At 43.4% G+C, this 14,660-nt stretch overlaps 1 protein-coding gene across 1 annotated transcript in view; it reads left to right on the top strand.

The window, feature by feature from the left end:
* CFAP46 (cilia and flagella associated protein 46) overlaps nt 1-14,660 on the top strand; it is a 418,285-nt gene that overhangs the window by 287,964 nt on the left and 115,661 nt on the right. The window contains exons 43-45 of the mRNA XM_030202994.1: nt 7,564-7,707; nt 10,245-10,424; nt 13,236-13,406. Coding sequence (XP_030058854.1) covers nt 7,564-7,707; nt 10,245-10,424; nt 13,236-13,406 — 495 coding nt within the window. The remainder of the gene's footprint in view (nt 1-7,563; nt 7,708-10,244; nt 10,425-13,235; nt 13,407-14,660) is intronic.

The raw sequence follows: 14,660 nt of genomic DNA, 5'->3' as shown, positions 1-14,660 counted from the left end.
GTATATTAAGTATTACGGACTCTCTCCCACAGGAGCAGGCTGCTGAACTTCACCATTTGGCCAGTAAGCAGCTGGAGTGTAGGAAATATATGACCAGGGGCACATATGACTCTTTTGACGTAACGTCCAGACTCTCCGCTATGGGTGTGGGGATGCACAGACTCTCATAGCTGTGTGTCTCTGATCTAGAGCCGATGGTTCAGGAAAAGTTGGCAGATGTTCCTTGTTAGAGTGACAACTTGTTTGGAGATAAGTTGGAGGAAGTCACTGATCTCATGAAGAAACATACAGACACTATCCAAAATCTGTCTCAGCACCCTCCAGCTGCATCCTCTTCCTCACAGAGGTTTTTGAGTGGGCCTAAACAACAAGCCTACTATTCTCAAATATGTAGGCCCAGTGTTTTTGGCTTCATCAATCCCATCCTCAAAAGCCCCAGCCAGCACTCCTGTCGAAGCAAGGGATGAGCTTTTGACTGGCTCCAAGAGAGCGTAGCCACACTCAAAGTAGCTATCCCAAATGGCCTACCAGTAGTGGGGAGGCTGAACTTTTTCCATCACAGGTGGCCCTTTATAACCTCTGACCTGTGGGTTCTTCAAATAATCCATTTCAGTTATGCCCTACATTTGTGTCAAAGACCACCAAATTGCCCACCAAGAGCATCATCACTCAGCTCTCAGCACAAGCGGATACTTCTAGAGAAAATCTCTGCCTTTCTCCAGGCCAATGTGGTCAAACCAGTGCCACCAGGGGAAGAAGGGAAAGGATTCTATTCCAGGTACTTCCCAAGAAAATGGGGGGATTTCTTCTGATCCTAGACCTAAGGGCCCTGAACAAATTCCTGGTCAAAGAAAAGTTCAGGATGATTTCCCTGGGCACTCTTCTCCCCATGATTAAGGAACACAATTGGCTATTCTCTCTGGACTTAAAGGATGCCTGTACCCACATTTCGATTCTTCCCAATAACAGGAAGTACCTCAGATTTCAAATAGGGAAACACCACTATCAGTACTGCATACTGCCATTTGGTCTTGTGTCAGCTCCTAGGGTCTTCATCAAATATGTAGCAGTAGTAGCGGCATATCTATCAGGCTGGGTGTGTATGTGTATCCCTATCTAGACAATTGGCTGGTCAAGAGCACATCACAGGAGGGGGCGTCAATAGTCAATGCACCTACCTATTCAGGTTGTGGAGTTACTAGGGTTCATCATAAATTACCCCAAGTCCCACCTTCTCCTAGTTCAGCGATTGGAATACATAGAAGCCTTCTAGATACATTGCAGGCTCAGGCTTTTCTTCCACAAGCGAGAGCAGAGACCTTATCAGCTCTGACCTCGCAAGTCTGAAGCAGCAAGACGATCATAGCTCAGCAAATGTTGAGATTGATAGGCCACATGGCCTCAACGATGCATGTCACACCCATGGCACATCACTTGAGAGAAGCCCAGTGGACCATAGCTTCCCAGTGGTCTCAGGTGGCTGGGAACCTAGCGAATGTCATCCAGATTCCTACAGAGTTGATTCATGCCCTTCTCTGGTAGACAATTCAGATGAATTTGACAGTGGGACTGCCATTGCAAATTCCTCCTCCTCAGAAGGTGCTAACAACGAATGCATCCAACCCAGAATCGGGAAGCTCATGTAAATGGGCTTCACACCCAGGGGACTTGGTTGGCTCAGGAAACAGATCACCATATCAATCTCCTCGAGCTCAGGGCCATTTGGAATGCTCTAAAAGCTTTCAGAGATTGGCTGCAAAACCAAATTATTCTCATCCAAATGGACAACCAGGTTGTAATCCTTTATTTAAACAAGCAGGGGGGTATTGGATCCTACCCATTGTATCAATGGGGATGTGGTAGTGGGCCCTTCTTCACAGGATGGACCTCCGAGCCACATACCTCCCAGGAAAGGACAATTGCCTGGTGGAGAGATTGAGCAGGGTTTTGTAACCACATGAGTGGTCTCTCAATATAGGCGTAGCCCGCAACATCTTCCAAGAGTGGGGCACCCCCTCAATGGATCTTTTTGCCACTCACCTCAACAACAAGGTCTCCCAGTTCAGCTCCAGGCTTAGATCGCATGGCAGACTACTACTACTACTACTACTTAACATTTCTAGAGCGCTACTAGGGTTACGCAGCGCTGTACAGTTTAACAAAGAAGGACAGTCCCTGCTCGAAGGAGCTTACAATCTAAAGGACAAAATGTCAAGTTGGGGCAGTCAAGATTTCCTGAATAGAGGTGTAGTGGTTAGGTGCCGAAGGCGACATTGAAGAGGTGGGCTTTGAGCAAGGATTTGAAGATGGGCAGGGAGGGGGCCTGACCTATGGGCTCAGGGAGTTTATTCCAAGCATGGGGTGAGGTGAGGCAGAAAGGGTGGAGCCTGGAGGCGGTGGTGGAGAAGGGTACTGAGAGGAGGGATTTGTCTTGAGAGTGGAGGTTACTGGTAGGAATGTAAGGGGAGATGAGGGTAGAGAGGTAAGGAGGGGCTGCAGATCGAGTGCATTTGTAGGTTAGTAGGAGAAGCTTGAACTGTATGCGGTACCTGATCGGAAGCCAGTGAAGTGACTTGAGGAGAGGGGTGATATGAGTATATCACTATATATGACTATCATCAGATGCCTTTCTCCTATATTGGGGGAAGGGTGTTCTTTATGTGTATTCTCCAATACCTCTCATAGAGAAGAGGTTGCTGAAACTCATGCAAGACCAGGGAACTATGATCCTAATGGCGCCTTACTGGCTGCGGCAGATCTGGTTCCTTCTTCTTCTGGAATTATCCTCTGAAGATCCGTGGAGATTGGACTGTTTTCCCAATCTTCATCGCACAGAGTGAGGGGTCTTTTCTATATCCCAACCCTGGCCCTCTCAGTTTGGATGTTGAAAACATAGAATTTGAAACCTTGGATTTGCCGAAGGGAGTTTCCTGCATCTTGAGGGCTTCTAGGAAAGACTCTACTAAGAGGTGTTACTCATTTAAGTGGAGGAGGTTTGCTGTCTGGTGTGAGGGCAAGGCCTTAGATCCCCTCACCTGCCCTACTCACTGCTTGAATACTTCCTGCACCTCTGAGTCTGAAAACCAATTCTGTAAGGGTTAATCTCAGTGCAATTAGTGCTTATCATCACCATGTGGGAGGTAAGACCATTTCTGCACAACCTCTAGTTGTTTCCTTTACGTGAGGTTTGCTATTTACTTAAGAACATAAGAATAACCATACTCGGTCAGACCAATGGTCCATCTTTCTTAGTATCCTGCTTCCATCAATGTCCAGTCCAGGTCACAACTACCTGGCAGAAACCCAATTAGCAGCAACATTCCATGCTACCAATCCCATGGCAACCAGTGGCTTCCCCTATTTCCATCTCGATAATAGTCTATGGACTTTTCCTCCCGAAACCTCCAAACCTTTTTTAAACTCAGATACACTAACCATTGTTACCACATCCTCTGACAATGAGTTCCAGAGCTTAACTATTCTCTGAGTGAAAAAATATTTCTTCCTATTTGTTTTAAAAGTATTTCCACATAATTTCATTGAGTGTCCCCTAGTCTTTGTACTTTTTGAAAGAGTGAAAAATCGATTCACTTTTACCTATTCTACACCACTCAGGTTTTTATAGACCTCAATCATATCCCCCCTCAGCCATCTCTTTTCCAAACTGAAGAGGCCTAACCTCTTTAGCCTTTCCTCATATAGGTGGAGTTCCATTCCCTTTATAATTTTGGTCGCTCTTCTTTGAACCTTTTCTAACTCCGCTATATCTTTTTTGAGATACGGCAACCAGAACTGAATGCAGTACTTAAGGTGAGGTTGCACCATGGAGTGATACAGAATCATAATATTCTTGGTCATCTTTTGAATTCCTTTCCTAATAATTTCTAGCATCCTGTTTGCCTTTTTGGCTAAAGATTTCAGGGTATTGTCTACAATGACACCTAGATCTTTTTCTTGAGTGCTGACTCCTAAGGTAGACTCTAAGGTGGACCCTAGTATCAGGTAACTATGATTCAGATTATTCTGCCATTTGGATGCCCAGTCTTCCAGTTCTCTAAGTTCGTCCTGCAATGTTTCACAATCCGCATGTGTTTTGACAACTTTGAATAGTTTTGTATCATCTACAAATTTAATCATTTCCCTCATCATTCTGATTTCCAGATCATTTATAAATATGTTAAATAGCACCAGTCCCAGTACAGATCCCTGTGGCATTCCACTATTCACCCTCCTCCAATGAGAAAAATGACCATTTAACCCTACTCTCTGTTTTCTGTCCAATAAACAATTGCTAATCCACAGAAGGGCATTGCCTCCTATCCCATGACTTTTTAATTTTCTCAGGAGTCTCTCAAGAGGAACTTTGTCAAAAGCTTTTTGAAAATCTAGATACACTACATCAACCAGCTCACCTGATCAAATCTCCAACTGTGTCATGGGATCTCAATGTTGCCCTCACTCAGTTTACAAAAACTCCTTTTGAGCCACTTGATTCCTGTCGTCTGAAGTGTTTGACCTGGAAAGTTGTGTTTCAGGTGGCGGTCACTTCATTTCACAGAGTCAGTGAGCTTCAGGCCCTAGTAGCTAGTATCACCACAATAGAGTTGTTCTACTACTACTACTACTACTATTTAGCATTTCTATAGCGCTGCAAGGCATACGCAGCGCTGCACAAACATAGAAGAAAGACAGTCCCTGCTCAAAGAGCACACACATCCTAAGTTCCTTCCTAAGGTAATGTTAGAGTTCCATCTTAATCAGTCATTTGTTCTTCCAACTTTTTTCCTAAAACTACATGTCATCCTGGCAAGATTGTACTGCATACCTTGGATTGCAAGTGAGCCTTAGTCTTCTACCTGGAGCGGACTAAAGCCCATAGACAGTCCACCCAAATTTTTGTTTCTTTTGACCCAGACAGGATGGGGGTAGCCATCGACAAACACACAATTTTCAATTGGCTAGCAGATTGCATCTCCTTTACATGCCCAGGCTGGGATGACCCTTGAGGGTCATATCAAGGCTCTTAATGTCAGAGCTATGGTTACGTCAGTAGCCCACTTGAGGTCAGCCTCCATAGGGGAGATTTGCAAAGCTGCAACGTGGTCATCTGTCCACACATTCACATCTCATTATTGCCTTGAGCAAGATACCTGACCAAACAGCCGGTTCAGGCAAGCTGTCCTGCAGAATTTGTTCGGTGTCTAAAATCCAACTCCACCCCTCCCCCCAGGCCCACTTATCTTCTGTTCCAGGTTGCATCTCCACAACTAGTACACAGTCAGGCTCATTTTCGAAAGAGAAGGATGCCCATCTTTCAACACAAATCGGAAGATGGGCATCCTTCGCCCAGGGTCGCCCAAATCGGCATAATCGAAAGCCGATTTTGGGCGTCCCCAACTGCTTTCCGTCACGGGGATGACTAAAGTTCATAGGGGTGTGTCGGAGGCGTAGCAAAAGCGGGACTTGGGCATGCCTAACACATGGACGTCCTCGACCCATAATGGAAAAAAAGGGCGTCCCTGATGAGCACTTGGACGACTTTACCTTGTCCTGTTTTTTTTTTTACGACCAAGGCACAAAAAGGTGCCCAAACTGATCAGATGACCACTGAAGAGAATCAGGGATGACCTCCCCTTACTCCCCCAGTGGTCACTAACCCCACTCCCATCCTAAAAAAACATCTTTAAAAATATGTCGTGCCAGCCTCAAATGTCATACTCAGGTCCATCACAGCAGTATGCAGGTCCCTGGAGCAGTTTTAGTGGGTGCAGTGCACTTCAGGCAGGCAGACCCAGGCCCATCCCCCCTACCTGTTACACTTATGATGGTAAATGTGAGCCCTCCAAAACCCACCACAAACCCACTGTACCCACATCTAGGTGCCGCCCTTCACCTGTAAGGTCTATGGTAGTGGTGTACAGTTGTGGGTAGTGGGTTTTGGGGGGGATTTGGGGGGCTCAGCACACAAGGTAAGGGAGCTGTGTACCTGGGAGCAATTTATGAAGTCCACTGCAGTGTCCCCTAGCGTGCTCGGTTGGTGTCCTGGCATGTCAGGGGGACCAGTGCACTTTGAATGCTGGCTCCTCCCATTACCAAAGGGCTTGCATTTGGTCGTTTCTGAGATGGACGTCCTTGGTTTCCATTATCGTCAAAAATCAGAAATGATCAAGTCTAGGGACGACCATCTCTAAGGACGACCTAAATTTCAGGATTTGGGCGTCCCTGATCGTATTATCAAAACGAAAGATGGACGTCCATCTTGTTTCGCTAATATGGGTTTCCCCGCCCCTTCACTGGACGTTTTGCGAGGACGTCCTCAGCAAAACTTGGGCGTCCCTTTCGATTAAATCCCTCAAATTGTTTCAGGTTGATTGCATAACAGGCCTCGACATTTTGAGTCCCTATTGTCCTAGCATTGTTGTTTTGGTGAGCCTAGTTGCTAGGGATACCCAGATGTGAGAATATGATGGCCTCCTTGTCCTCAGAGAAAGCAAAGTTACTCACCTGTAGCAGGTGTTCTCCGAGGGCAGAAGGCCAAATATTCTCACATACCCTCCAATGTCCTCTTGAAGTTGCATTCTTTAGCTTTTTACTGTGATTGAGGGACCAGCACTCATGTGTCGAGCTGGAAGGCCATCAGAGCATGCACAATTTGGACACTGCTAGAAAATTCTTGAACTCACTAGTCAGCATTCACACCGGGGTCCATTGGATGATGTCAGCCAGATGTGAGAATACTTGGCCTGCTGGTTCTCAATGAACACCTGCTACAGGTGAGTAACTTTGCTATATGGCAGATACAATAAAAGCCTAGAGCACTAAGATTCCGAAAGCGGCACAGAGCCACACTCACAGTACTTGACTTTTTTTTCCTCCTTCTTCCCTGGAGGCTGTATTTTTAGTACTGTGCTTCACTAGGTGCCCCTGTGGCTGGCAAGAGAAGTGGCATTTAATAACACAGCAGTTTTCTCTGCTGCACAGGGCCAATCTCTCAAGACCGGCCTGCATAGTTCAGTTGACTATTCAACTGACGATAATCAGATAAAAATAGTTTGTTATCTTACCCGCTCATTGGGTCTAAATAGCTAACTATAAGAAGTTACCCAGCTATATTGCACTGGCTGAAATTTCTCCACCTCAGAGAGCCTAAAATTATGTCTGAGCTTTCACATTATGCCTAATTTTAGTCTTATTATAAAGAGTGCTTTAGAGGTGTGTTTAAGCTGGGGAAGTAGCAGTGCGCATTTCATTTGGCTTTTCAAACGTAAGTATATTTTTGCCCTCATTCCACTGCCCACAAAATAGGAAGTGCAAGTGTTTCTTACAGGCAGTTTTCAATGGAAAAATAATTATATTCTTTGCCTCTTTGATCTTCTGTGCCTAGACTGTTCTTAATTAGTTACTGCATAAGAGGTTTCTCAGCTGGAAGACAATGATCAGTGGTGATTGAAGTGGTAACTTATTTACAAGTTTCTCTAATTAGCACGTTGATCATGCTATTGAACATGTTTTATTGTGTTTCTGTATAGTTTCAGAGTATCATAGTTATTAATTTATGTTCAGTTTCAGGAAGCACCACTGAGTGCACCAGAAAACACTATATCTGAAGAGGAGGCTGAGGAGGAAGAAAGTGATGCACTCTTTAAGAAAGTACAGCTTTCAATCAAACAGCATAAAAAGTTCATCAAGAAAGCTGATACACTCAGGGTAATTATTTGTATTGATCACACTGCTCCCTTCCTTAAGGGCTGGTGTTAGAAATAATATTATTGTTAAACAAAAAACATGTAGACTGATCTAAGGGCCACTTCTACTAAATTGCATTAACATTTGCACATACCACCAGTTAATGGCCAGGTTTAACACAGAGTAGCTGCAGAGCTGAGATGTACCCAGTATTTTGCAATACACATAACGAAGAGACAAAACACTTTGCATGAATTGACTGTATCACAGATAATACAGATACCCATGAAAGGTAATTCTGTAGCCATCAACCTGATTAGAGCAATTAACATAGGGGTCCTTTTACTAATGTGCGCTGAAAAATGGCCTGCGGTAGTGTAGATGCATGTTCTGGGCGCGCACAGAATTATTTTTCAGCACACATACAAAAAATGCCTTTTTTTTTGCCGAAAATGGGCGTCCGGCAAAATCAAGATTGCCGCTTGTCCATTTTGGGTCTGAGACCTTACCGCCAGCCATTAACCTAGCAGTAAGGAATCCAGGCGGTAATGACCTACACGCACCAAATGCCACTTGGCACGTGTCCATTACTTGCACCCGAAAATAAAAAATATTTTTCAGGCGCATATCAGACACGCGCCAAAAATGATATTACCGCAAGAGCCACGCGGTAGATGGGCGGTAACTCCATTTGGGTGAGCGTAGACGCTTACGCAGCTTAGTAAAAGGGCCCCATAGTAACATAGTAGATGGTGGCAGATAAAAAGACCTGTGTGGTCCATCCAGTCTGCCCAACAAGATAAACTCATTGTATGTGATACTTTATACGTATACCAGACCTTCATGAAAGATTCCAGAGGAAATTGGAGAGTCATGGGATAGGAGGTAGTGTACTATTGTGGATTAAAAACTGGTTAAAAGATAGAAAACAGAGAGTAGGGTTAAATGGCCAGTATTCTCAATGGAAAAGGGTAGATAGTGGGGTTCTCCAGGGGTCTGTGCTGGGACCATTGCTTTTTAACATATTTATAAATGATCTCGACATGGGAGTAACTAGTGAGGTAATTACATTTGCTGATGACACAAAGTTATTAAATTGCAAGAGGATTGTGAAAAATTCCAAGAGGACCTTACGAGACTGGGCATCCAAATGGCAGATGACGTTTAATCTGAGCAAGTGCAAAGTGATACACGTGGGAAAGAGGAACCCGAACTATATCTACGTAATGCAAGGTTCCACATTAGAAATCACCGACCACGAAAGGGATCTAGGAGTCATCGTTGATGATACGTTGAAACCCTCTGCTCAGTGTGCGACGGCGGCGGCTAAGAAAGCAAATAGAATGTTAGGTATTATTAGGAAAAGAATGGAAAACAAAAATGAGGACGTTATAATGCCTTTGTATCGCTCCATGATGTAACCTCATCTTAAATATTGTGTTCAGTTCTGGTTACTGCATCTCAAAAAAGATATAGTGGAATTAGAAAAAGTACAGAGAAGAGTGACAAAATTGATAAACGGGATGGAACGACTTCTCTATGAGGAAAGGCTAAAGCCGCTAGAGCTGTCCAGCTTAGAGAGGAGACGACTAAGGGGAGATATGATAGAGGTCTATAAAATAATGAGTGGAATGGACCAGGTAGACGGGAATTGCTTTTTTATTCTTTCCAAAAGTACTAGGACTGGGGGGCACGCAATTAAGCTACAAAGTAGTACATTTAAAATGGATCAGAGAAAATATTTTTTCACTCCGTGTAATTAAACTCTGGAATTCATTGCCAGAGAATGTAGTAAAAGCAGTTAGCTTAGTGGGGTTTAAAAAAGGTTTGGATATCTTTCTAAAAGAAAAGTCCATAAGCCATTGTTAAAATGACTTGGGGAAAATCTACTGCAGCATAAAATGTATTTTTTTTTTGGATCTTGCCAGGTACTTGTGACCTGGATTGGCCATTGTTGGAAACAGGATGCTGGACTTGATGGGCCTTCATTCTGTCCCAGTATGGCAACCTCAAATTTTTTAGGGGGTGATTTATCAAGGTGCAGGAAAAGATCGTCCATTACTGCACCTTGATGCCCCCTGGGATTCAGCAACCTGGGGGATCCAGCCTTACAGGAATTATGCTGCTTACGAGCCACCTTGCAAGCAGTGTTATTCCCACAACCTGGGACCATCAGGCTACAAGGAGAGGGTTCCCCCCTAGTCCTAACTGCACCCCCTGACTAAACCTCCCCCACCACTTACAAATCCCACCCGCCTACACCCCCAGGGGCTACCTGCTAAAATGCATCTCATTACTGCCTAACCTGCGGCAACTTAATTATCGCTGGAGTATTTTAGGTCAGGCAGCATTAGGGCCTTTTAAGTCGCATTAAGGCCCAAAAAATGTGACTTAAGGCCCTAATGCTGCTTGATGAATCCCCCCCCCCCCCCAAGAACAGCCCACGTTAAATAATATTTTTATCAAAATCTGCTTTGAAAGTGTCTGCATGGAAAATACTAATTTATTTTGCATCTTTAAACATTTGAATGTGAAATCTTGTTTTTTTTTTTATTTAGAAGGGTCGAATTATGGCCCAGACGTACGTGGCTCAGGCTGCTGAGGTTTTACTTCAGTCGATGAATATGGCCATAACTAATAACATCATTAGTACATTAGCAGCTGCAAGTCTTGAAATGGTTTTATGTATTGGAAGGTTTGATCCGCTACCTTCTAGCCAGTATTTGGCACTGCACCAGGTAATGCCATGGAAAATTAAGTAAATCTATAACATCTTATAAAACAAAGGCAACAAAAAGTGCCCTAGTTCATTCAGATTAATATGCCATCATATTTTTAATTTCTCTAATATCACGCGTTCGTGAAATACTTCTCTCATTTTTAGTACTTTATTATCCCACTGGCTTGCTGCAAATTAAGAGGGCAATTTTCAAAGAGATTTCCACAGATAAAAGCATTTTACTGAAGAAATTGCCTTTCTGAAAATTGTCCACTCAGTGGGGGCAGTTGTATAACTGGGCGCCAAAAGTCAGCACACAAATGCAGCACACTGAGCGAAAATTCCATAATGGCATCCAGTCACCGAGATTCCATTATAGAATACTGGCGTAAATCAGCATGTATGCACTTTAGGCGCCCCCACTTACTCCATGTCAATAGCAGATGTAAATGTACGTGTCTAAATGTGTCACTTTAGCGCATAAGTTACAGTATTCTGTAAGTTACACATGTAAACGGGAGTCCTTGCTATGCAGCATCCACACTCTGCCTACATTCACATCTCCCTTGCATTTATGTGCTAAGGGGTCCTTTTACTACATTAGGCACTAACTCGCGCCTAAATTAGTAAAAATGGCGTAATATGTCATGCACTAAAGCGTCACATGTTAGTTTTTGTATGTGTGTTCTAACCAAGAGGTAAGTATTTTGGGGAATTTTTTTAAGAGGCATGTCAGGGATGGAGAGTGGGTGTTCCTGTGCTAACCAGTTAGCATATCTACATTACTGCACGCCCACCAGTTAGCTTATCCACATTACCATGCACTGTTTAGTGCATGGATAACGTGGGAGCCCTTACCACCTATAAAATAGGTAGCAGTAAGTGCAGCCTTGGTAATTTTTTTAAATGGCTGCGCACTGTGGTAAATTAGCGCACCACCATTAATAAACTAAATAGAAAGTTGGAATTTTTACGGCTGTGGTAAAAATGACCTTAGCACATGGCAGTGACCCTCCTATGGGCGCACTAAGGCCATTTGTTACTGTAGCTTATAGTAAAAGGACCCTTGAGCAAGTTATGTCTCAGTTATAGAGGGCATCTACGTGGCACTTGTTCTATGAAGGAAAATAGGTGCCAATTTTCCTTCATAGAATACTAGTATAGCAAGTGAAACATGTGCCTATAATTTAGGTGTGAGCACTTGCACCAGCCATAGAGTTGGTGTAAGTGTTCACACCTAAATGCCAGAGATACACAGATAACTTGTATTCTACAAGGTATACATGTAAGTGTGAGTCCCGCCAATGTTTCACCCATACTCTGCTTATGTGTACACCTATTTGTAAAATACATGCAGTGTAAGATATGCCTGTACTTAAGCAGAGTTTTGGCATTTATGCATGTGTGTGCACAAATACATGCCTATATGCCATTAATTTGATCATTTAAGTGCATACTTTCAGCTTTTCTTTGGGGCCTATTGCTGGAATGCTTGCTACCCCAAAAAGCACACAGGCAAGCGATCTGCAAGATCCAATACAGCAGAAAAGAAAAGCAGACCCATATGGTAAAATAAAACAAAACAAAATTTATTCAACGCAGATACATAAAATCAACATATAACTTTCCTCTAACTGCCCAACATGGCCATGTTTCACCCTCTCAAGGGCTGGATCGGGGGCTTAACATGAAACTAGCAGGAACAGTCCAATATTTTCCCTGTCTGGTTAGTTCAGTGTAGCACAAAGAATAAAGGTCCCAAGCAGTGAACTGTGTTTCTCAAGCAGCTGCAACTTGACACACAGGCTGATAACAAATGCAAATTAATAAATTTGTTAGGTTGTGTGTCAAGCTGTAGCTGCTTGGAATAGCCAGCTCACTGATTGTGAGCCTTATTCTTTGTTCTGCACTGCACTAACCAGACAGGGAAAACTTTGGACTGTTCCTGCTGGTGTTAAATTAAGCCCCTGACACAGCCCTTGAGAGGTCGAAACATGGCCATGTTGGGCAGTTAGAGGAAAGTTATAATCTGATTTTATGTGTCTGCAATGAATATATTTTGTTTTATTTTACCATGTGGGTCTGCTTTTCTTTTCTGATGCCTGCTACCCTTCCCTCTTTTATCTGCATAGTTTTTGGCCAAATAAGCAAGATGTCTCACCAAAAGTTATGCATTACATGACCCCACGTTTTGAGGGATGGGGGGAGGGGTGCTGTCATTGTTCTTTACTAATGTTGCTATTGTTCAGTTAAATCACAGTATGCCATTAATATAGAAAATCTTTGTATGGTATAACCTTAGTCTTATGCTATTAGTACATAGATCAGAAACAACTGTGTACATCCAACGACAGTTCACTCTCTTTCAAGTTTATGTATGTTTTATGTGGTTATGCATAATAAAGAGAAGTTTTAAAAAATAAAGGTTCATACAATTAACTAAAAAGCCTTTTCATTATCTACGTAATGATTTTCTGATTCATCTAAAATTTTCAGCAGTATTTCTGTTACTGTCAGATTATCAATTACAGTTTCTGCTTTGACATAGATAAAACTAAGCTCCTCTTTCCCTCTCCATCTTCTGTCCTCAGTGTTATATGAAGGATGTTAGGTATCTGAAAGATACTGTCTGCCTCTAGTCTCAGAGGTGCAGAGGCATCTGAAATAAGGCTCCAAAAGCTAATATTCAATGATATCAACAAAAATGTCTTTTTATTAGCCCAATTAAAGTTATCAAAATCCTCAATGTGTCCTACTCATAGCATACATTGCAGTAGTTTTCACTGTGGGATAATAAGCCAATGTTCTCATTATCTGAATGAACTTGCAGAGCTGTTCTGCATCAATGATGATGAAAAACATTTTGCTTCAAGCAACGTTTAACACTAGCAGTTCTCAGCTAGCAGCACTACTACAACTACAGCATCACCTGAAAGAGCAAGGTGCTGTGACAAGCAGCCTTCTGAAAAATATAGAACAAAGACTGACTGATACTTCAAAGGTAATTTTTCAAGAATCATATTTTATAAATGATGAACAAAATATTCAGCCGGCAGCAGTCTGTGTTTTGCTTACTGCCGACGGCGTTAAAATCAGAAATTCAATATCTGGCCATGTCCAGGCACCAGCATTGAATTTCCAAGTTTCAGAGCCAGCTAACACATATCTGGTTAAGTGTGATATTCAGCACTTAACCAGCTGTGCGCTACTTCATAAAGGCCCTGATGCTCAAAACCTACCAACGCTAAAGGCGGACTAGCACTCGCATTAGTGTGCCCAGAATGCTCTTATGATTTCAATGCAGGCTCTGAAACTATTAGCGCAGACCGCATTTAAATGCGTTCATTAAGCACTTTGCACCAGTTCTTTCCCCCCCCCCCCCCCCCCCGAAAGGTTCTCAGGCACATTGTAGCACCAGAAAATTAGCAGTGGTCTGGGTCAGCAAACAAAGGTTGGATGAGAGGGGCGGGTGTCTAGCGGCTCCCCCTTCTCTACCTCCAAACCGACTATGCTAACCTGACCCAACGATCCCCCCCCCCCCCCCCCCCCCAATAATTAAAAAAAAAATTTCTCTAGTAGTCCAGTGGCCAAACCTGCCCTTACTTTCCTCCTTCCTGTTCAAAAATGCCCTGGTAGTACAGTGGCACCCCCCCCCCCTTTATTCTGCCCATCCAGGGATCCCCTCTCAGCTAGGCCAGGCCTAGTCTGGACCACCCAGCCTTCCAAGAAACAGGTTTGGTGATCTAATGGTGATCTGATCCACTCACCCCCCTCACCATACCTTTTTGTAGGAGGCAGAAGTGATGCTTTCTCACTTCTGTCTGTCAGTGCCTGAGCCAATCAGCTCTCAGGCACTGACAGGAAAGTTAGCACAGAGTACTGAGCAGTTAATTTTAATGTGTCATTAATTTGTATGCTCTACTCTGAGCATGCCGTGGCAATTTTCCTGTGCTAGGTTCTCAGTAGAATCTCATTCTACCCTGAGCTTTTGAGCATTGGCTCCAAAGATAGGACTGATTTATGCAGTTAACCTGGCCAGTTAAGTGCTGAATATCGGCACTTAACCTGCCAAGTGTTGACTGTACCCCCAAAATAGCCAGTTTTCAGTTTGGTGCTAACAGGTTATTTTCAGTGGCACTACCGGTTAAGTGCCACTGAAAATGAGTGGTTAGCCCTGAAAAGGTGATTTAACCAGACAAGAGCTGACTGACTTATCTTATCAAACAAAAACTATGGGGCATGTTTAGTAAAGAAT

Source organism: Microcaecilia unicolor, chromosome 5 (assembly GCF_901765095.1).
Source record: "Microcaecilia unicolor chromosome 5, aMicUni1.1, whole genome shotgun sequence".
NCBI classification, from domain to species: Eukaryota; Metazoa; Chordata; class Amphibia; order Gymnophiona; family Siphonopidae; genus Microcaecilia; species Microcaecilia unicolor.
Note: the sequence above shows the minus strand (reverse complement) of the source record. Positions and strands in the feature narration are given on the sequence as shown.